Source organism: Phacochoerus africanus, chromosome 4, assembly GCF_016906955.1.
Source record: "Phacochoerus africanus isolate WHEZ1 chromosome 4, ROS_Pafr_v1, whole genome shotgun sequence".
Classification (NCBI taxonomy): domain Eukaryota; kingdom Metazoa; phylum Chordata; class Mammalia; order Artiodactyla; family Suidae; genus Phacochoerus; species Phacochoerus africanus.
Window position 1 is genome coordinate 50,861,613 of NC_062547.1, and position 23,081 is coordinate 50,884,693.

The 23,081-nt window shown below is 35.2% G+C and overlaps 1 protein-coding gene across 2 annotated transcripts in view; it reads left to right on the forward strand.

Moving 5' to 3' along the window:
- Nucleotides 1-23,081, forward strand: part of SBF2 (SET binding factor 2) — a 456,096-nt gene that overhangs the window by 205,277 nt on the left and 227,738 nt on the right. For both annotated transcript variants that reach the window (XM_047776309.1, XM_047776310.1), the window contains exon 3: nt 8,038-8,175. In XM_047776309.1, coding sequence (XP_047632265.1) covers nt 8,038-8,175 — 138 coding nt within the window. The remainder of the gene's footprint in view (nt 1-8,037; nt 8,176-23,081) is intronic.

Below are 23,081 nucleotides of genomic sequence, written 5' to 3' on the forward strand. Positions count from 1 at the left end.
GTCCCTTTAGGGGACCTTCTGGGACAATGTTCCAGTGTCTTACTTTTAATTTTTTTATATATCTTTCCTGGTCTGTAAATGTTCTTTGATGTATAAACTCTCCTTAGTGATTTCGATCTCTTCGTTCTATGTTTGAAGTCTTCTCCTTACATTGTCTTATGGTTGGTAGCTCGAGTTTCTTCTTTTTTGTTTGTTTTGGTCTTCCCTTTGTATTTGTGACACTTATACATATCTAGTGCCTCTTATTCATTATCTTTTCCAGGAACTTGAAGTATAAACCAGTCCTTCACTCACACACACACACACACACACACACACACACACACACACAGAGGCTTGAAAATTTTGTTAACATTTTAAACCTGTTATCTTCTTTCACATTACTTTGCTGTTTTTGTTTTTGTTTTGGCCTTTAAGGCCACACCTGAGGGATATGGAAGTTCCCAGGCTAGGGGTCAAATTGGGGCTGTAGCTGCCAGCCTACGCCACAGCCACAGCAACACAGAATCCAAGCCATGTGTGGAGCCTACACTGCAGCTTATGGCAAATGCCAGATCCTTAAGTGGCTGAGCAAGGCCAGGATCAAACCCACATCCTCATGGATACTAGCCGGGTTTGTTACTGCTGAGTCACAATGGGATCTCTCCTGTTTTTATTTTTTTTAATTACAATTTTAGAAGGTTTTCAGGAGGTCTTGGAGGTGAACATATTAGTTTCATCTGTCATGCTTAGCTGGAAATCATTAATAACTTTTCTTTTGTACTTTTCATCTTGGAACTGTTTTAAATTTGTAAAACGTGTGCAGTTGTATTTTTTCAAAACTTGGATGTTAGAAGCTATTCTAAATGTTCGTTTTTCCATTTAGAGTTTGCTTCTTGAAATTTTAATATTTAAAGCCTTAGTGTAGGGCTCTTTATGAGACTGATATGCCAAAATATTCAAAATGTGAGATGTTAGGTTAGCTTATCTTGTGGCTTTGAGAACATATTAAAGTTATGGATAAGATCTTTTTAAAAATTACTTGTTGCCACTATCAAAGAGAGCTGTTGATTTTTATATTCTTATATATGGCTGTGTAACTGAATTCTTACTTACTCAAACAATAGTTAGCCAGTTTGCTTGGATTCTCTAGGCAGACAATCATACTGTCTTATACATAAAGTTTTATTATATTGATGAGGACAGTGTAATGTTGTTTAGTAGTAGTAAAATATCTGAATGTAAATTTCTACTAAAAGCAGTATAGGTGACCAATTTAAACTGTTTCATTTAAAGCAAATTATTTTTTAATATTTTTTAAAGTATACTTTATCAAAAGCTGTCTACTAAAATTAGGCACATATGTGTGATACCCATTAGGGTAACAAACCATGGCACGGTTTCCCAACTCTTAATTTGGCTTCTCTTTCAAAATATTGTGAACACTGTTTCTCTGAACTTTTGAAAAACATCTGCCTAAAATGTAGAGCACACACCCGACACTGCTGTGGCCTGACTTGGCAATGGAGTTCAGTTGTTACTTTTTTTCACAACTCAGTTCTTTGGTCAGAATATAGTTCATAACAGTTGTTATCAGTTCTTTTTTGTCCTCTTTGAAAAAGAAGTCTATCAGCAAAACAAAATAATTTTGGGGTTGCCTAACCTTTAAAAAGGAATTCAAGGGCAGTTAAACATTTTTATGCTCATTTTGCTTGTGCTCTACAAAACCAGTTCTTCCCATAAAACATGAGACATGCCTAGGAAGATTCATATGATAACCATGCTTATCTCAGCATTAGTTATTTAAAAAATTGTGAACAATATAAACAACCCACAATAGGGAATTGGTTACATTGTGGTACTTACCTGTATGATGGTGTGACATTCAGTTATTAAAAATAATTTTCTTAAAAATATGTTGGCATGTTTAAAAATATACTTGTTACAGAAGATGGAGAAAAAGAGGACTCATAACTTCATATATTATAATCCCCTCTTATGTAAAAAAATTATATCCAGGGATAAATGGTTTCAAGAAAAGGTTGTATGTTAAAGAACTTAGTTCATTTTAATTTTCTCTTTTCTGATTTTTCTACAATAAATTTATATTAACATAAAATGGTATCTATAAGATTATTTATAAAGATAATTCAGAAATGAGAAAACACTAGTTCCTAGAGATATAGAGGCTTGAATTTTAATCCTGCCTTTGTCATATACTAGCCTTATCACCTTAATGTCTCATAGCCTTTGTTTCATCATTTGTAAAATAAATCTAGTGGAATACATTATGTATAAAGTGTTTCACAAATGGGAGGAATTATTGGCCCTTGTTTTTTATTTGCAAATGGGAGGCGTGTTTGCGCGTGATCCACTTCATATATATGCATGATTAAAGAAACAAGTAAACAAAGTTGGTATTTGTAGTCCATTAAGTGTGGAGCCTAGCAATGTCTGTCATTTCTAACCTTACACCCTTGAGGTATCATTTGATTCTAGGTTATGCCAAGGTCTTAAAGAAAACCGGAGCTGAACAAAGACAGATAACATTCTGAAAAGGAATTCCCCATATTGACTGTTCCCAGATATATTGTAAAATTTTTATGAGCATGATCTGTGTGAACTGATGAGAGTTGGAGGAAGAGAATGGTAAAAAAAAATGTAAATTGTTGCCTATACACTAATGTATTTATGAAAACACTATTATTTGTCAGCTTATATGGTATGTCCTTTGATATTGTCACTCCTAATGGATGCATTTCCTCAGTGACTTGAAAAAGGAGGGCAAAATGTAGGCCACTCAGTTATGATAGTTCTAAATAGTTTAGGTTTTGCACCTGTGATAGCATGGTTTTTTCCTGTTTGCCAATAAAGACACTGGGGAAAGCAAAATCCTGATTTTTATCCTGTTTGTTTAATGCTTATCATTCTGCTTACTATCTTTTAGTGACTACGCTGTTTCCAGCTGTCTAAACATTCTCTCACATTCCTGTTAGAAATGTGACTAGAGCTCAGGTTCAAGAATTGTAGTGCCCACTCCCTCATTGTTTATTACTTCCTCAGTACACTTTCAGTTAAGATTTGAAATGATTAGGCCAGCTAGCATTATTATGTATCAGATCCAAATCCTGTGAAGAGAACTTCTTACCAACACTGGGATCATCGCCTGATACACCAAATTCTGTTATTACTTACTCTTATAATACAGTGACTTTGAAAAGTAACTGGAGGTTAGGGCCATTTCATCTGTTGAAACAATATTTCCGTAAACTCAATTATGCGAGCCATTGTTTATTTACTGTATGTTTGCATATTAATATATTTCATATCAGAATGCAGCATCAAAATTTCTTATGAAGCAGATTCTAATAATACTAATGAATAGTATAAAATTTTCCTTTATATAGCTATAAATTTTGTGTGAAATAAGGGCTCTCATGTGTAACCAGTGTCTAGTTGGCTATCTTAACAGCTTTGTGAAAATTTTAGTAAAAATATTGACCAGGCCCACCATTACTATCTTAGTAGGTACTACCATTACTATCTTAGTAGGTATCAATTAGGTACTTATTAGGTATTAATATTCCACCTTTTGTAGATGAGGAAAATAAGTCACTGAAAGGTTAAATAAAATGCTCAAAAATACACAGTTTTAAAGCAGAGTAGCAAAAGGTAATCTGGTTCAGAGAGCTGCTGTATTGGTGACCCCATTTCTATTTCTGTTCCATCTCTTGAATAATACTGTTATCAAGATTTCTCTTTTTGTTCATATTTTTAGAAATAGACGTAATCTTTAGAATATTTTTAGATTCACACCAAGATTGAACAGAAAGTACAAAGAGTTCACATGTACTCTCGGTTCCCAGAACACTCAGCTTCTTCTAAAATCACTTATCCCCACCACAGTGGGTACGTTTGTTACAGTCAATGGATGAACTTATATTGGTCACATCATTATCAACCCAAGTGTGTAATTTACATTAGGATTCACTCTTGGTGTACATTCTAAAGGTTTTGACAAATGTATAATAATATGTATCCACAATTACAGTATTATACAGAATAACTTCACTGCTCTAAAAATCCTCTAAGTTCTACCTATTCATATCTCTAACTCCAACCTCAGGCAACCAGTCATCTTTTTGGCTTCCTCCATAGTTTTGCATTTTCCAGAATGTTATGTAGTTGGTATTGTTTCATATGTAGCCATTTTGGATTTGTGTCTTTTACTTAGTAACCTGCATTTACGTTTCCTCCGTGTTTTTTCATGGCTTGATAGCTCATTCCTTTTCAGGGTAGAATAATATTCCATCATATGAATATGCCACAGTTTATCCATTCACTTACTAAAGGACGTCTTTGTTGCTTTGAAGTTATGAATAGGTTGCTTTAGACACTCATGTCTAGGTTTTTGGGTAAACATATGTTCGTAATTCCTTTGGGTAAACACAAGAAGCAGAATTGCTGAATCTTATCATAAAAGTATGTTTAGTTTTATAAGAAACTGCAACACTGTTTTCCAAAATGGCTGTACCATCTTGCATTCCCATCAGCAATAAATAAATGAGAGTTCCTGTTGCTCCACATCTTGTTAGCATTTGGCACTGGCAGTGTTTTGTATTTTGGCCATTCTAATATGTGTGTGATGGTATCTCCTTGTTTGAATTTGCCATTCCCTAGTGAAATATGATATTGAACATCTTTTCATATGCTTATTTGCCCTGTGTATATCTTTTTTTTGGAAAGGTGTCTATTCAGATCTTTTGCCCCCTTTTAATTGGGCTTCTCATTTTTTTATTGTTGAGTTTTAAGAATTCTTTGTATATTTGGGATGACAACACCTTATCAGATACTTGTTTTGCAAATATTTTCCTCCAATCCTTAGCTTGTTTTCTCTTTTCCCTTGACAGTACCTTTCACAGAGCAAAAGTTTTTAAACTTTAATGAAGTCTAGCTTATCAGTTATTTTGTGTTTCATTATTTTGGTGTTGTATCTAAAGAGTCATTGCCAAACCAGAGATCATCTAGATTTTCTCCTGTATCATCTTCCAGGAGTTTTATAGTTTTGTGTTTTACATTTGGGTACGTAGTCCACTTTGAGTTATTTTTTGTGAAGAGTATAAGGTCTGTGTCTAGATTCATTTTCTTGTTTTCAGAAGAATACAGTTGGTCCAGCACCATTTTCTTTAAAGTCTAACTTTCCCCCACTGTATTGCCTTTGCTCCTTTGTCAGAGTTGAGTTGACTGCATTTTTGTCATCTCTTTCTGGGTTCTCTATTCTGCTTAATTGATCTATTTTTTTTTTCCCACAAGTTCCACACTGTCTTGATTACTGTAGCTTTATAATAAGCCTTAAAATCTGATAGTGTCAATCCTCAAACTTCGTTCTCCTTCAGTATCGTGTTGATTATTCTGGGTCCTTTGCTTCTCCATAAACTTTAACATTAGTTTTTCAGTATCAGTAAAATAATTTGCTGGAATTTGGATTGGGATTGCATTGAATCTGTAGACCAAACTAGGGAGAGCTGATACTTCACAATATTGAGTCTTCCTACTGATCAACATGGAATCTCTCTGTACTTAGTTCTTTGATTTCTTTTGTCAGTTTTGTAGTTTTTCTTATATAGCTCTTGTACACAATTTATTAGATTTATACCTAAGTAATTCATTTTGGGGAGGTGCTAATGTATGTAGATGGTATGCTTTAATTTCAAGTAATACTTGTTCATTGTTGGTGTATATAGGAGAGCACAGGATACAACCTTACATCCTGGAAATTGCTATAATTGCTTATTACTTTCAAATTTTCTACATCGACAGTAATGTCATCTGGTAACAAAGACAGTTACATTTCTTCCTTCTCAATTTTTATACTGTTTATTTTCCTTTTTTGGTTAATTGAATTAGCTTGGACTTTGATTACAGTTTGGAAAAGGTATGGTTAAGTGGGAACATCCTTGCCATGTTCCTAATCTTAGCTAGAAGGCTTCTAATTTCTTAGCATCACGTGTGATGTTATCTGTAGGTTTTTTGTAAATATTCTCTTTCAAGTTAGAGAACTCCTCTATTTGTTTGCTGACAGTTGTTGTTTTTTTTTCCTTTTGATCTTTTTTTTTTTTTAATTTCCCCAATACATTATTTTTTTTTCTGTACAGGATGATGACCCAGTTACACATACATGTATACTTTCTTTTTTCTCATATTATCATTTAATCATGAATGGGTGTTAGATTTTCTCAAATTCTTTTTCTGCATCTATTGGTATGATCATGTAATTTTTCTTGTTTAGCTTCTTGATGTGATTCATTGACTTTCAAATGCTGAACCAGCCCTGCATACCTGGAATGAATCTTAATTTGGTCATAGTGTATAATTCTTTTGATATATTGTTATATTTGATCTGCAAATATTTTGTTGAGGGGTTTTGCATCTGTGTTCATGAGAGATACTGATGTGTAGTTTTATTATAATTTCTTTCTCTGGTTTTGGCATTAGGGTAATGCTGGATTTATAGAATGAGTCAGGAAATATTTCCTTTGCTTCAGTCTTTCGAATAGATTGAAGAGAATGTTTTAGTTTCATCTTAAATGTTTGGAAGAATTCTCCAGTGAACCCATTTGGGCCTGATACTTCTATTTCAGATGGTTATTAACTATGGATTCAGTTTCTTCAATAAATATAGATCTATTCAGCTGGTCTGTTTCTTCCTGTGTGAGTTTTATCAGATTGTTTCTCTTAAGAAATTGGTCTTTTTCATCTAGATTATCAAGTTTGTGGGCATAGAGTTATGCATAATATTCCTTTATTTTTTTTTTATATCTGTGGAATCTATAATGACTCCTTTTTACTTCTGATATTTGTTTTTTTTGTGTTTTTTTTGTTTTGTTTTGTTTTTTGCCATTTCTTGGGCCACTCCTGCGGTATATGGAGGTTGCCAGGCTAGGGGTCGAATTGGAGCTATAGCCCCCGGCCTACACCAGACCCACAGCAACTCAGGATCTGAGCCGCGTCTGCAACCTGCACCACAGCTCATGGCAACACCGGATCCTTAACCCACTGAGCAAGGCCAGGGATTGAACCCGCAACCTCATGGTTCCTAGTTGGATTCATTAACCTCTGAGCCATGATGGGAACTCCTACTTCTGATATTTGTAATTCGTATCTTCTCCTGTGTTTAGTTTGCCTGGCTAGAAGCTTGTCAATTTCACTGTTCTTTTCAAAGAACAAGCTTTAGGTTTTAATTTTTTTCTGTAGATTTCCTATTATAAATTTCATTGATATCTGCTCTGACTTTATTTTTTTCTCTTCTGCTTGCTTTGGATTTAATTTTCTCTTTTTCTAGTTTCCTAACATAAAACTTAGATTATTGATTATAGCTCTTTCTTCTTTTCTAATATGTGAATTCAGTGCTATAATTTTCCCTCTATTCACTGCTTTTGCTGAATTTCACAAATGTTATTGTATTTTCATTTTTAATTACCAAATATTTGAAAATTTCTTTTGAGAATTTTGTCTTTGACCCATGTGTTATTTAAGTGTATTGTTTAATCTCTAAGTATCTTGAGATTTTTCCAGCTGTCTTTCAGTTATTTATTTTTAGGTTAATTTTTTTGTGGTCTGAGAGCATGTATTATTTGCTTCCTATTCTTTTAAGTACATTAAAATGTATTTTATAGCCTATAATAATTTAAAAATAATTCTATTTTCCATCTGATAGATATTGAGCACTTTATCTTCAATTTATTTCATGATTTGTTTTAATGGTGAAAATGTTTCATCTTAGTTATGTGTTCCTATGTATGCCAACCCTTGGCCTCAGAATGAGTGGCATCTGTGGAAAATGTAGGCTTTATTGATAAAATGTATATGACAGTAGTGCAAGTATTCTATGTTATGAATATGTAAATGGTTTTTTAAAAAATACTGGCTAAAGTAATGTATCACATCAGTTGGAAATTTTTTCAAATGGGGAAACATTTAACATTTCTAAGAGATATATAAATGGTAAGTTTTCCTTATATTTTGGAAGTGTGATAACTTTTTTTCTATCCCATTTAGTTTTGTCAACCTGGCGGGTGGCAGCTGTCCAGAGAGAGGAAGCAGCCAACATTTTTTGTGGTGGTCCTGACAGATATTGACTCAGATCGACATTACTGCTCATGCCTAACCTTCTATGAGGCAGAGATCAATCTTCAGGTACAACAACTTTTATAGCCAAATCACACATAAAGGGCACCATTTAGGAATCTCTTTATTATGCTATATTTGTTTTTGTTAAAACTACAAGTTTAGGTTCTGTGGATGACTTTAAAAAGCTGAGGTACTATTTTGTTGAAGAAGAAAGCAAGAAGGTAAAGTTATTGTCCAAGTTTAGTTATTTTCTTTAAGACTATTGATTATTATCTCAATATTACTAAGAATAAGATATCTGTGAATTGCTTTATTAAGATTTGTATCCTCTCATGTCAAACCTATGAAAGAATCACATGGTGAAAGAATTAGTCCTTCTCCTGAGGTGTTTCACCACATATCGAACATTTAATCAAAATGTTTATACAAATCACTTATCACAGTGCTTGATATTATTTTTTAAGCACTGAAGTAAATGTTAACTCATTATCATTAGTGATGGTAGTATCAAAATAATGAGACTAAATTTAATAAGTTAGAACTATAGACATTAAAAATACTGGGTCTTTCAGAGTATTATTAGTTGGAGTTCTGTCAATTTTAGACAACTGCATCTACTCTCTCTAATTTATTCAGAAAAGGATTTATGACAGAGCTTTGGGCAATTTATGTAATTTCATGAGTGAGAGACCCAGGGTACTAGAGACTTGCCTTGCTTGGGACTGTTTTGGTAGAAACCAAACTTTGTCCAGCTTTCACCAACTCGACCCTTATGATGTTGCATACCAGACAATATAACCTTTATAATAGTTGCCCTGAAATATCCATTCTCCCATCTGTAGCTATTATCATACATTGGTGACTCTTGCTTTAAGTTTCATACCTTCTGGAAGTCAGATTGCAGGTAGGTCCCACTCTCACTGCAAAGGAATCAGGAAAATATTTTTGTGGCTGTTACTTGTTTGATTATTTTGCTTTCAAGGTTCTATGGCACATGAAGGAAACTATAAAGGAGTTTGGAGGATGTTGAGTGAGAGTTATCTGCTCTACTTTGTGCTACATACAGATGAATGATAGTGTCACCACGAGGAAAAAGGATTGGCTTGCTTTCTGAAATAGCCTCACAAAAGGAGCATTTGTTATTTTTGTCACTTAAATGCCAAAATCTGAATTTTCTGGATCCAGAAATCTGATTTTTTAGTACAAGAGGAGATGAGCCATCTTGCATGGCACAGACTCACATTATCCAAGTTCATTAGACTGATGTATTAAAACCAGCATGGTAGTTGTTGATTTTATAGTGATATGCATCATCTATGTTATCAACACATTTCTCCTTGTCAGGTCTTTGTGGGAAGTCATCAAAATCAGAAGCATTTTGCTTGTAGAATCAAACTAAGGAATATTTAATTTCAAATTTTAACACCTTCCAGATTAACCCAATCTACTGTTTATGAATTGATCCTTGAACAACATGGATTTGAACTGCATGGGTTCATTTATTCATGGATTTTTTTTCCAATAAATATGTAGTAGATAGTACTACACTATCCATGATTAGTTGAATCTCTGGATGTAGAGGGTCAACTATAAAGTTCTATGTGGGTTTTTGACTTCATAGGTGGTCAGTGCCCCTAAACCTTGCATTATTTGTTCAGGGCCAACTGCTTTTGAAATTAGAGATTATGTTGTCAGTGGGGACAGAAAGCTTTGATGCTTTGATTCTAGTTATTTCTGTCCCGCATAGTGTCTGGGTGAATGTTGCCAACAAATAGCTTATCCAGTTACCATTGATCAATTCAGTCTAAATAAGAAAGAAAGTTCTCCAGTTGCAAGCCTCTGTCTCTTTTAGGTGACTTTTCATTTCTTTGTTGATTTTTTTGAATTTAAGTGAGTGCTAAGAATGCAGTATTTTATTTTCATATTCTTGAGGGTACCTCTTTACAGTTCCCTAGAATTATCTAATGAAACTAATTGTGATTATTTCCTCCTAATTGTGAAGGAGGAAGAATGAATTGTGTTCTTCCTCCTCTCTTCATCATTAATAACCCCCTTCTCCCCAGAATTCTCACAAAAGTAATACATTAAGACAGTGTAGAGGGTTCCAGTACAAGAGGGTGACATAGGAAGCTCCTGAACTCAGTTACTGCTATGGACACACCAAATCCAAAGCTACACACAGCAATTTCTGCCAAAAGAAATCCGAAAACTAACTGAGCAATTCCTGTATATCAGTTGAGAAAATACTCACACTGAAGTGAGTAGGAAAGGCTGAGTACAATCTCAGTGTAAACTCCACCCTTGACACAGCAGCATGCAGTCAGGAAGAAACTTACAACTTCCAGCTCCTCCCTGAGGTGAGAAGGGTTGGAACCCAACGTCTAGCCCCCATCTTTTTAGATTTCCACCTGAGGAATGGGCCTCCAAAACTCCTAGCTCTGAAAGACAACGAGACCTACCAGGCTATAACAAAGAGTGCTTGGAGTTTCTATTTGTGACTCAGTAGGTTAAGAACCCAATGCTGTCTCTCTGAGGATGTGGGTTGATCTTCGACCTCATTGGGTTAAGGATCCTGCAGCTCAGATCCAGTGTTTCTGAGGCTGTGGCGTAGGCCTCAGTTGCAGCTCTGACTCAGCCCCTAACCTGGGAACTTGCATATGTCACAGGTGTGGCCATAAGAAGACACAACAACAAAAAATAAACCCCCAAAGAGTTCTTAATGAGGTTTTAAGGATTCCGTTGCTCAGTATGGAGGAAACAGAAACACCCATCTCTCAGTCGTTCCCTGAAAGAGTACTGCTTGCATACCTTAAAAATTACTGCCTGAGGGGCATGTTTCTTACTTAGCACACGTTTAGGGGCTAATTTTGATTCTCCCTGGAGACCAGGAAGTATAGAAGATGCCATCTATATTCTCTCTAGCCTGCTTCAGTTTACTGGTTTCTCCTTGGAAGGAGCTGTGCACGTGTCTGGTGCCCCCCCCCCACCCCCGATTTTCCATCTGCCATCCAAAGATGGCACACATTTTTTTAAAAAAACCTTTGGTTCTCTGGCCAGCAGGACTTGAGCTCCTAAGGCCCACAGGATTGTGGAAATCAAAGTTCTGAACTGGCTATCCACCCTCCACCCCCACCCCACCCCCCACCACCCAGGTCTCAATGCAGAGGGAAGAGACAGAAACACTCATCTCCCAGACTCCTCTGAAAGGTAGATATATGCGTATACACTAAAAGATGCTACCTTAGGTTCTGGCTTCTAGTCTGCCTGAATCCAGGTACTGACTATTATTCTTCCCTTTGGAACACTGACAGGTCTTGATACATTCTCAACTATAGGGTGTGCTAAGAGTACAGTAGGCTGCTTGGACAATCATAAGCATTTAACAGACAACCAAGAGCTAGGGCAGGTTTGAATAATAAGCTTCATCTCCTATAAGAGGCCACTCCTTCAAGACTGAGAAGTGGATGTTTATCTAATGCATAGTAACCAAGACAAAGAGTCAAAGAAAAAGAAGAAACAGGAATATGTTCCAAACAAAAGAACAGGTAAAACCTCAGAGAAAGACATCAACAAAGTAGAGTTAAGTGATTTACCTGATAAAGAGTTTAGAATAATGGTAATAAAATGCTCACCAAGCTCAGAATAAGAATGGATGAACAAAGTGAGGATTTAAACAAAGGAATAGAAAATATAACAAAATACAAAATAAAATTCTCAGAGCTGAAGAGTATAATGAGTATAATAAGTGAACTGAAAAGTACAGTAGAGGGATTCAGCAGCACACTAGATGATACGAAAGAAAGTATCAGTTTACATGAGGACAAGACAGTGGAAGTCACTCAATTAAAACAGCAAGCTACAGCTCCGATTAGACCCCTAGCCTGGGAACCTCCATGTGCTGTGGGTGTGGCCCTAAAAAAAAAATAAAGAAAAGAAAAAGAAGAAAGAAAGCTAGGGTAGCTCTACTTAAATAAGAAAAAATAGACTTTAAGCCAAAAACTGTAATGAGAAACAAAGAAGGTCATTTTATAATGATAAAGTAGTCAACCAATCAAGAGAATGTAAGTGTAAATATTTATGCACCTATTATCAGAACACCAAAATATATAAAGCAAATAAAAACTGATCTGAAGGTAAAGATTTTTTTTTGTCTTTTTGTATTTTTAGGGTCATACCTGCGGCATATGGAGGTTTCCAGGCTAGGGGTCTAAACAGAGCTGTAGCTGCTGGCCTATGCCAGAGCCACAGCAACGCCAGATCTGAGCCATATCTGTGACCTACACTACAGCTCATGGCAATGCTGGATCCTTAACCCACTGAGTGAGGCCAGGCATCAAACCTGCAATCTCATGATTCCTAGTCAGATTCGTTTCTGCTGTGCCACGATAGGAACTCCCTGAAGGTAAAGATTGACAGCTTTACAGTAATAATAGAATACTTCAGTACCCCACATTCAACAGTGTATAGATCATCCAGACAGAAAATCAATAAAGGAAAGCTGGACTTAAATAAGATCAGATGGACCTAACAGACGTATACAGAATATTCCATACAACAGCAGCAGAATACACATACTTCTCAAGTACACATGAAACATTGGCCAGTATAAATAATATGTTAGGTCACAAAACAAGTCAATGAATTTAAGAAGATGAAATCATATCAAGCTTATTTTCCAAACACAGAAATATAGAACTAGAAATTAGTTACAAGAGGAAAAGTGGAAAATTTACAAATATGTGGAGGTGAAACTTCATGCCACTGAATGGGCCAAAGACTAAACCAAAAGAGAAATTTTAAAAATAACTTGAGACAAATGAAAATAAAAAATACAACATATCAAAATTTATGGACTAACATAAAAGCAAAATCAGATATTAAGGGGAAAATTATAGCAATTAACACCTATATTAAGAAAAAAGTAAGAACTCAATAAGCAACTCAGATTTACAATTTAAAGAACTAGGAAAAGAATAAACTAAGCCCAAAATTAACAGAAGGAAGGAAATAAAGATCATAGTGGAAATAAACAGAGTTAAAAAGACAATAGAACAAATAAATTAATGAAATTAAGCAGTTTTTTTAAAAGATAAACAAAATTGACAAACCTTTAGTTATATGCAGAGGGACAAAAAGGGAAAATAAAATTAGAAATGAATGAGGAGATGTTAGATCTCATAAAGCACAAAGAATCATAAGACTATTATGAATAAATACACAGCAACAAATTGGAGAATCTAGAAGAAATGAATAAATTCCTGTTAAAATAGAACCTACCAAGCCTGAATCATGAAAAATAAAAAGTATGAACAGACCAAGAGTAGTAAAGATATAGAATTGGTAATCAGAAACATCCTACTAAGGAAAAGTTGAGGACCAGATGTCTTTACTTGTCAATTCTACTATACATTTAAAGAGGAATTAATAACAATCCTTCTCAGAGTTCCTGCTTTGGCATGGTGGGTTAAGAATCCAACTGCAGTGGCTCAGGTCACCACAGAGGTATGGGTTTGATCCCTGGCCCAGTACAGTGGGTTAAGGACTGTGCTGCTGCAAATGTGGCATGCAGCTTACAGCTGTGGTAGCAATTAAGTCCCTGGTCCAGGAACTCCCATGTGCCACAGGTGCGACCTTAAAATAAATTTTTAAAAGAATTCTCAAATTCTTCCAGAAAAGAGAAGAGAGAACACTGGCAAACTTATTTTACAAGGCCAGCACAACCCTGATACCAAAGAGAGACCTGGGCACTACAAGAATAGGAAACTACAGGACAGGCCATATCCCTAATAAACATGGATGCAAAAATCCTCAACAAAATATTAGCAAACCAAATTCACCAGTACATTAAAAGGATCATACAGCATGATCAAGTGGGATTTATGCCTGGATGCAGGGTTCAACATATGTAGATCACTGAATGTGATCCACCACATTAACAAAATTAAGGGTGCAATAATATGATCTTCTTAATAAGAAAACATATATCAGTATTCAACATCCATCCATGATAAAACTGTCAAGAAATTGGGTATAGAGTGAGCATACTTTAACATCAATAAAGGTCTTTTATGACAATTCCACTGCTAACATCATACTTAATGTTGAAAGCTGAAAGCTTTTCCTCTAAGAACCAGTACTAGTCAAAAATGCTTATTCTTGGAGTTCCCATTGTAGCTCAGTGTTAATGAAGAGGCTAGTATCCATGACAATGTGAGTTCGATCCCTGGCCTTCCTCAGTTCGTTAAAGATCTGGTGTAGGTCACAGGTACGGCCCTAAAAAAGCAAAATAAATAAAAAAGAATGCTCATTCTTGCTGCTGTTACTTAACATAGTACTGGATGTCCTAGCTAGAGGAATTAGTTAAGAAAACAAAATATAAGGCATTTGAATCAGAAAGGAAGAAATAAAACTGCTTATATTTGTTGATGATATGGCATTATATATTAAAAAATCCTAAAGACCACGAAAAAAAAAACCCTATGAATTCTATGAAGTTGCAGGATATAAAATTGATAAGCAAAAATTAAGAGTTTTTATATGTTAACAACAAATTTATCAGGAAGAGAAATGAATATGGTTCTATTTGTAATTGCATGAAAAAGAATAAATACCTAGGTATAACTTTACCAAAGAAGTAAAAAATCTGTATCCTGCAAACTATGTAAGACAATAATGAAATAAATTGAAGAGGAAACAAATAAATGGAAAAGTATCCTAAGCTAATGGATTGGAAGAATTAATAATGTTGAAATGTCCATATTACTCTTAAGAAATTTATATATGTAGTGCAATCCGTATCAAACTTCCAATGGCGTATTTCACAGAAATAAAACAAAGAATCCTAAAATTCATATGGAACCGAAAAAGACCCTGAATTGCCAAAGTTTTCTTGAGAAAGTAGATTAAAGTTGGAGTCACACTTCCTAATTTCATAGTATGTTGCAGAACTGTATTTATCAAACTATATGGTATTGGTATAATAACAGACACATCGGTCAATACACAGCCCAGAAATAAACCGAGGTGTATATGATCAGTTAATTTGCAACAGAAGAGCCAAGGATGTACAATAGTGAAAGGATAGTCTATTTGATAAATGGTACTTGGAAAATTGGAGAGCCATATGCTAAAGAATAAAACAGAATCCGTTTTACACCATACACAAAAATAAGTTCAAAATAGATTAATGTTTTGAATGTAAGACCTGAAACTAAGTAAATGCTAAAAGAAAACTTGGAAGGTAAGCTCCTTAACAAAGGTCTTGACAATGACAACAAAAGCAAAAATAAATGGGACTGCATGAAGCTAAAAGGCTCTGCACAGCAAAGGAAACCATGAACAAAATCAAAAGACAGCCTTCTGAATGGAAAAAAATATTTGTAAACCACATATCTGGTAAGAGGTTAATGCACAAAATATATAAAGAACTCTTACAACTCAATAGCAAAAGAAACAAACAGTCCAATTATTAAATGAGCAAAAGATGTGAATAGATACCTTTCCAAAGAAGTCATACAAGTACATGAAAAGATACTCAACATCACTAATTATCAGAGAAATGGAAATCACCATCACAATATCACCTCATACCCGTTAGAATGGCAATTATCAAATAGATAAGCAATAGTGTGTGTAGGTAAGACTGTGGATAAAAGGGAACCCTTGTAAACTGTTGGTAGAAAGTGAATTGGTGCAACCACTATGGAAAAAGCTATGGAGGTTCCTCAAAAAATTAAAATTAGAACCACCTTATAATCCAGCAGCCCCACATCTGGGTATGTATCCAAAGGAAATGAAACAAGGATGTTTAAGAGAGATCTACACTCCTATGTATATTGCAGCATTATTCACAATAGCCAAGATATGGCAACAAGCTAAGTGTCCATCAATAGTTAAGTGGATAATTTTTTTTATACATGCATACATACACACTCATTGAATGGAATATTCAGCCATAGGAAATCCTGCTGTTTATAACAATATGGATGGACTTAAAGGGTACTATGCTAAATGAAATAAGTCAGACAGAGTAAGACAATACCACATGGTATCTATATATAGAATCTAAAAAAAAAAAAAAAAAGGTCCAACTCAGAGAAATGAAAGAGTAGAATGGTGGTCACCAGGAGTTGAAGAGTTGGGGAAATAAGGAGAGGTTGGTAAAAGGGTACAAAAATACAACTATAAGATTAATAAGGTCTGCTTAACATCACCAATTATTAGAGAAATGCATATCAAAACTACAATGAGCTACCACCCCACGCCAGTTCAAATGACCATCATTGATAAGTCAACAAATAACAAATGCTAGAGACAAAAGGGAACCCTCCTACACTGTGATGGGAATGTAAATTGGTGCAAACACTATGGAAAACAGTAAAACTAAATATAGAACTGCCATATGATCCAGTAATCCCACTCCTGGGCATATATCCAGACAAAGCTTCATGCAGAAAGATACATGCACCCCTGTGTTCATTGCAGCAATAGCCAAGACATGGAAACAACCTAAATGTCCATCAACAGATAAATGGATTAAGAAGGAGTGGTACATGTATACAAGGGAATACTACTCAGCCATAAAAAGAACAAAATGCCATTTGCAGCAACATGGATGTTAACTAGAGATTCTCATTCTAAGTGAAATAAATCAGAAGGAGAAAGACAAGTATCATATGATATCATTTGTATGTGGAATCTAAAATATGGCACAAGTGAACCTATTTCGAATGCAAAAGCAGACTCACAGACTTAAAGAACAGATTTGTGGTTGCCAAAGAGAAGGGGAAGGAGGGAATGGGATAGAGGTTGGGGTAGATGCAAACTGTTGCATTTAGAATGGATAAGCAATGAAGTCCTACTGTATAGTGTAGGAAACTATACACAATCTCTTGGGTTAGAACATGATGGAAGATAATATAAGAAAAGGATTGTATATGTATGTATGACTGGGTTACTTTGCTGTATAAATTGGGACAGTATTGTAAATCAACTATACTTTAATAAAAATAAAATACATTTTTAAAAGAATATGAGAATAAAAGGATTAAAATTTTTAAAAAAGGTTAGTAAGGTTTGAGGATCTGTACTAAAACATGATGACACAGTTGATAACACTCATTTGTATAAGTAAAATTTACTAAAAGAGTAGATCTTAAATGTTTTCATACCTCCCAAAAAAGATATCCAGTGGTAGATTATTAAGTAACTAGATTGGGGAGGCCTTTTACAGTGCATCCATATATCAAACCACCATTCTAAATATCTTAAAATATTGTCAATTATGCCTTAAAATAATGTCAATTATGATAAGACAGTTTAGCAGGTACAAAGAGATTCTAGGAAGCCCAGTTAAACGTCTAGTGTAGAAGTATTTATAAAGGACATTATAACAGGTGTTTATACAGAGCCAGAAATTCTTGGATATTTTTCAGGCTTTTCATTTGGAAATAACTTCAAACTTATGGAAAAGTTATAAGAATATTGCAAAAACATGTATGCCCTTTACGTACATTGGCCCATTTAAAATATTTTGTCCCATTTCTTTATTTTCATAAATAATGTATCTTTAATAGACCCTGCCTTCCTTACTTTACTCTTTTTACACGCACACACACACACACACACACACAAACACGCACACACCCCCCTGCCTTTTTTTTGTCCTCCTGTATAGGATGTAGTTTTTGTTTGTGTTTTGCTTTTTCGGGTTACACTCATGACCTATAGAAGCTCCCAGGCTAGGGGTGAATTGGAGCTGCAGCTGCCAGCCTACGCTACAGCCACAGCAATACCAGATCTGAGCCATGTCTGCCACCTATAGCACATCTCTCTGGCAACGCTGGGTCCTTAACCTACTAAGCGAGGCCAGGGATCGAACCTGCATCCTCATGGATAATAGTCATGTTCATAACCTGCTGAGCCACAACAGGAACTCCAGGATGTTGTTTGAAGTTGTGTATTGCATTTAATTATCATTTCTCTTTTTTCCTCTTTTCATCTGGAATAGCTACTCAGCTTTTGACATTTTCAAATAATGACAGTCCCAATGCCTCTTTTAACATAATGCTTAATATTTATTGTTTCCCTGCTGTCTCTCACTTTTAGACTCAGATTATACATCAGTAGTGAGAATACTAAGCATAGTTACTGAGGGCACACATCTGGAAGTACACAATGTCTGTCAGCTACCCATCCCATCCTTTACTGATGGTGTTCTTTTTGAGTACCTGGTCTGGTGATTGTCAGATATCTCTGTTGTATAGTTGCTTTTTTGCTTTTGTTTTTGCTTGCAACCGATAAGCAATGTGTGGTAAGATAGTTTGAGACAACGCAAATATTGTGTTACTCATTTATCATGCCCCTTGGCTATGTATAACATTTAGTGATTGTTCTTGGCTGTGCCAATTTTTATCACGATGATTACAAAATGATTATTTTCCAACTATATACCCCTTCGTTACCTTTATCAGTCAGCATTTGACATTTGTCTTTTCTGTCTTTGTGAGCTGTAGACTCATGAATTCCTGTTTCCTTTTTCTTCAATAATACATAATTAATGGTTTTTACTGTTTTAGCGCAGAGATTGTCCAAATTTTGACCAATGGACACCCCTTCAGAGTGGTTCCTATATTCTCTTAACAAGGCCCATCTGGGTTTTTTCAAGCATTTTTTAAACTTTCTGGTTTAACAAGCTGACCTAGGTTCATCTTATTTTTTCCCTGCCTCAGGCTTGAAATCAGCTAAGGAGCCTTGGCTCATTTGAGTAGGGATTAATATTAAAAACGAAGATTGGGGTTCTTATGTATTTGGAATCAAAGTTTGAAAATTATGTGTCATTTTAGCTCGGATACTCTATTTGCAATTTTAACTGGATCCAAACATTATAATTTATTTAGTATTTACAGTCATCTTATAGAAAGTTACAGAAAGAATATGCTTCTTACGAGTTTTCCCAAGATTCTGAAAATGTGTATTATGTTATAAGAGTTCTGTCTGCTGTATAATTACACTTAGGTAGTAAATGCTAGTCCGAATTATGTTACAGCTTTGCTGAGTGATAAACACTTGAGAGGTAATATCTTTTGTAATTGGTCCAAAAAATGGTATAAACAATGAGGTAATATTTGAAAAAGATGGCCCAAATAATGTTCCTGTTTTTTATGTGAACAATTAACTGTGTCCCTCTTTTTTTTGATATTTTCCTTTTATTTTTGGATCATATTGTCAGTTCAAAAATAGATATTTTAATTCTCATTTGGTGTGAATTACTTCATACTAAATATAATGTGACACATTATTTGGAAGGCCAAAGAAGAGAATTTAGGGACACAAACCATCCACAGTATAATTGTTCAACTGTAAAAATGTTGGCTCTTTTCTAAGATTCAGTAACACTGTTCAGAAGTCACAAACAACTCTTTGGCATTAAACTTTTGATAACATATTCCCCAAATTTTTCAACTGGGCAGTGTGGGGTTTTTTTGTTTGTTTGGGTTTCTTTTCTTTTCTTTTCTTTTCTTTTCTTTTCTTTTCTTTTCTTTTCTTTTCTTTTCTTTTCTTTCTTTCTTTTCTTTCTTTCTTTCTTTTCTTTCTTTCTTTCTTTCGTCTTTTTAGGGCTGCGCCTGTGGCATATGGAAGTTCCCAGACTAGGGGTCAAATCAGACCTGCAGCTGCTGGCCTACATCACAGCAGCACAGGATCTGAGCTGTGTCTGTGACCTACACCACAGCTCTGGCAATGCCAGATCCTTAACCCACTTGCAAGACCAGGATAGAACCTGCATCTTCAAAGATACCAGTCAGATACCAGTTTTACAATGGGAACTCCTGGGCAATTTTTAAGTTTTTAAGTAATCAGTAAAATATGGTATCTGTGAGGTTGCTTATATGACTTATTTTAGTTTTTTAAATGTGTTTATGAACCAATAATGATGTAATTCAGAGTAAAAAGACATTTGGTATGTCAGCAAACAAAATGTGATCAAAGAAAGGGGCAAAATAAATGAATGTACTTTGCAATAACACTGATACATAGTAGGTGCACAATGAAGGCTTATTTTCTTCATTTTTTATTGTGGAAACTCTGAAACAAATATAATTAATTATCAGCACTTTGATAATCTTTTAAAATCTAAATCCTTGATTTTTTTTTAAAGGGATACATTTTAAATCAAACCCAGACACTGTATTTTACCTGTAAAAATTTTTGTAATGTATGTCTAACTGGCAAAGACTTCTTTTTTACATTACCAATCTGTCATTATAATTTAACAAAATTAATCGTAGTTTTGAAAAATCCCTTAATATTACTTAATATCCAACTTATGTATTTTAAAAAAATTTTTTAAATTGTTTCAGGAGTTCCTGTCATGGCGCAGTGGTTAACGAATCTGACTAGGAACCATGAGGTTGCGGGTTCGGTCCCTGCACTTGCTCAGTGGGTTAACATTCCCGCGTTGCCATGAGCTGTGGTGTAGGTCGCAGATGCAGCTCGGATCCTGCGTTGCTGTGGCTCTGGCGTAGGCTGGCAGCTACAGCTCCGATTCGACCCCTAGCCTGGGAACCTCCATATGCTGCGGGAGCAGCCCAAGAAATGGCAAAAAGACAACAACCAACCAACCAAACAAACAAACAAAAAAAATTGTTTCAGAAATGTTCCACACATTATATTTGATTGATACTTCTTAAATTTTGTCTGTAAGAGTCCCCCTCTAGGTGGTGGTAGGGAAGCTGGGTCATTTGTCCTGTGGAATGCTCAACGTTCTGGATTTGGCTGATTAATTCTTCATGTTATTTTTTAACTTGTACCTCTATTCTTTATAGTTTCCATAAAGTAATATTTAGATCTAGAGTCTTGATTGGCTTCACGTTCAATTGTTAAAGCAAGACTGTATGAGAGGTTGTACTGTACTTCCTATTGTGTCACATCAAGAGGAACTTATTTTCCAGCTGTTCTATTTTTAGTAATGTTAAAATGGATTTGTGGGCTTGGGGTAGTACCAGCCTTTCACTTTATAGTTTGGGATCGATTGATGATCATTGCCTAAATACATTATTTCAGTAGCAATTGGAAAAAGGTAATTTCCTCATTCTGTTTTTCATTTTGTATTTGTTAACTGGAATTTAACTATTAAATAGAACTTTCATTGACTACATTTTGATAGAAAATATAATTATTTATCCTTACTTTTTTTCAATTTTCAGCATGGTATATTGGTACCCTTGCAGTTTTTAGTAGTGACCAATTTAAAAAATTATTGTTATGAACTTATATAGATTTTGGGGTATTTTGTGAGTTGCAGTCAACCCTGGAATTTATCTTGATTATTAGTCTTTGACAGATTCTTTACCTTTTGACTACTGTGAACACTCATTTTGTACATTTTCCTGATGCAAAATAAAGAATATCATTTCTCCAGGGAGCCCTGGTTTCCTTTACTGGTAAATAGTATTTAATAAGTTCTTGATGGTATAAATGAATCATTAACACTGGAATGATGCTTAGTACATTGACTGGCATATAGAATATATGTTACAGTTATTGTTTTCTTTTATATTCTCGTATTAATTAGCTTAGAATTGTGATTCTTTTTTTTTCTTTTTTCTCTACACCCACAACATGCAGAGGTTCCCAGGCCAGGGATTGAACCTGCACCACAGTAATGACAATGGCGGATCCTTAACCACTAGGCCACCAGGGGACTCAGAACCATGATTCTTAGAGTGTGGTTTGTGGATTAGCAGTATTAGTATCACTGGAAAACTTGTTAAAAATATAAATTCTCAGAGTCTGCCTTGCCTCTACTGAATCAGAAATTTTAGAGGGAGATACAGAAATTTGTTTTTGCAAGCCTGCAATAATTTTCTTGCATGCTAAAATTTGAGGGCCACTGATCAAGGGTAGGTTCTGAACTGAAGACTAGTGGCCTGATTTGTCTGAAACCTTGTCCTAAAAGGTGTATTTCTCACATAGTCATTATTTTCATCTGGTGAGAATGGGCAATAGGCAGTTCTACAGCACCTTAGCTCCCAGCAGCCTTGTCTATTTTATAATCTTTTCAAATCTTATGTTACTTTATGAAATGTGAAATGAATTAATGAAACAGATGTCAAATATAATAATATATTTATGAAATGAGCATTACATTTACTTATCCTTCTAAGGATATAGAACATTCAGGTATATATATATATTTCAGTTTCATACATTTTTCTGTCCTAAAATAGCTTGTGACAACCTTCCCCAGCATGTGTCATATAAGGCACTAGATCCTTCAGAAGCTCTGCAATAAAGAGGTTTTCATTGGTCCAGTAAGTTCGAGAAATATTTTATATCTACTGTGCTTGGCATTAATATTTGCATATCAAAATCTTAGAAATCCTTCAGTAAAGAAACTTTTTCTTTTTTTGCTTTTTAGGGCTGTACCTGTGGCATTTAGAAATTACCAGGCTAGGGGTTGAATTGGAGCAGCAGCTGCCAGCCTACACTACAGTCACAGCAATGCCAGATCCAAGCCGCCTCTATGACCTATACTTCAGCTCATGGCAATGTTGGATCCTTAACCTATTGAGCAGGGCCAGGGGTCAAACCCGCATCCTCATGGATACTTGTCAGGTACTAGTCAGGTTTGTTACTGCTGAGCCACAATGGGAACTCCAAGAAACCTTTTTTTTGTTGTTGTTAATTTTAGGGTTGTACCCATGGCACAGGGAGGATCCCAGGCTAGGGTTCAGATTGGAGCTGTAGCCAGTGGCCTACACCACACAACCGTGCCAGATCCAAGCCGCATCTGCAACTTATACCACAGCTCACAGAAACACTGGATCCTTAACCCACTGAGCTAGGCCAGGGATCGAACCTGTGTCCTCGTGGATACTAGTCAGATTTGTTTCCACTGAGCCATGATGGGAACTCCAAGAAACCTTTTTAATTTAGCTTAAATTACTGTTTATAAAATTTTTTGATTAGGA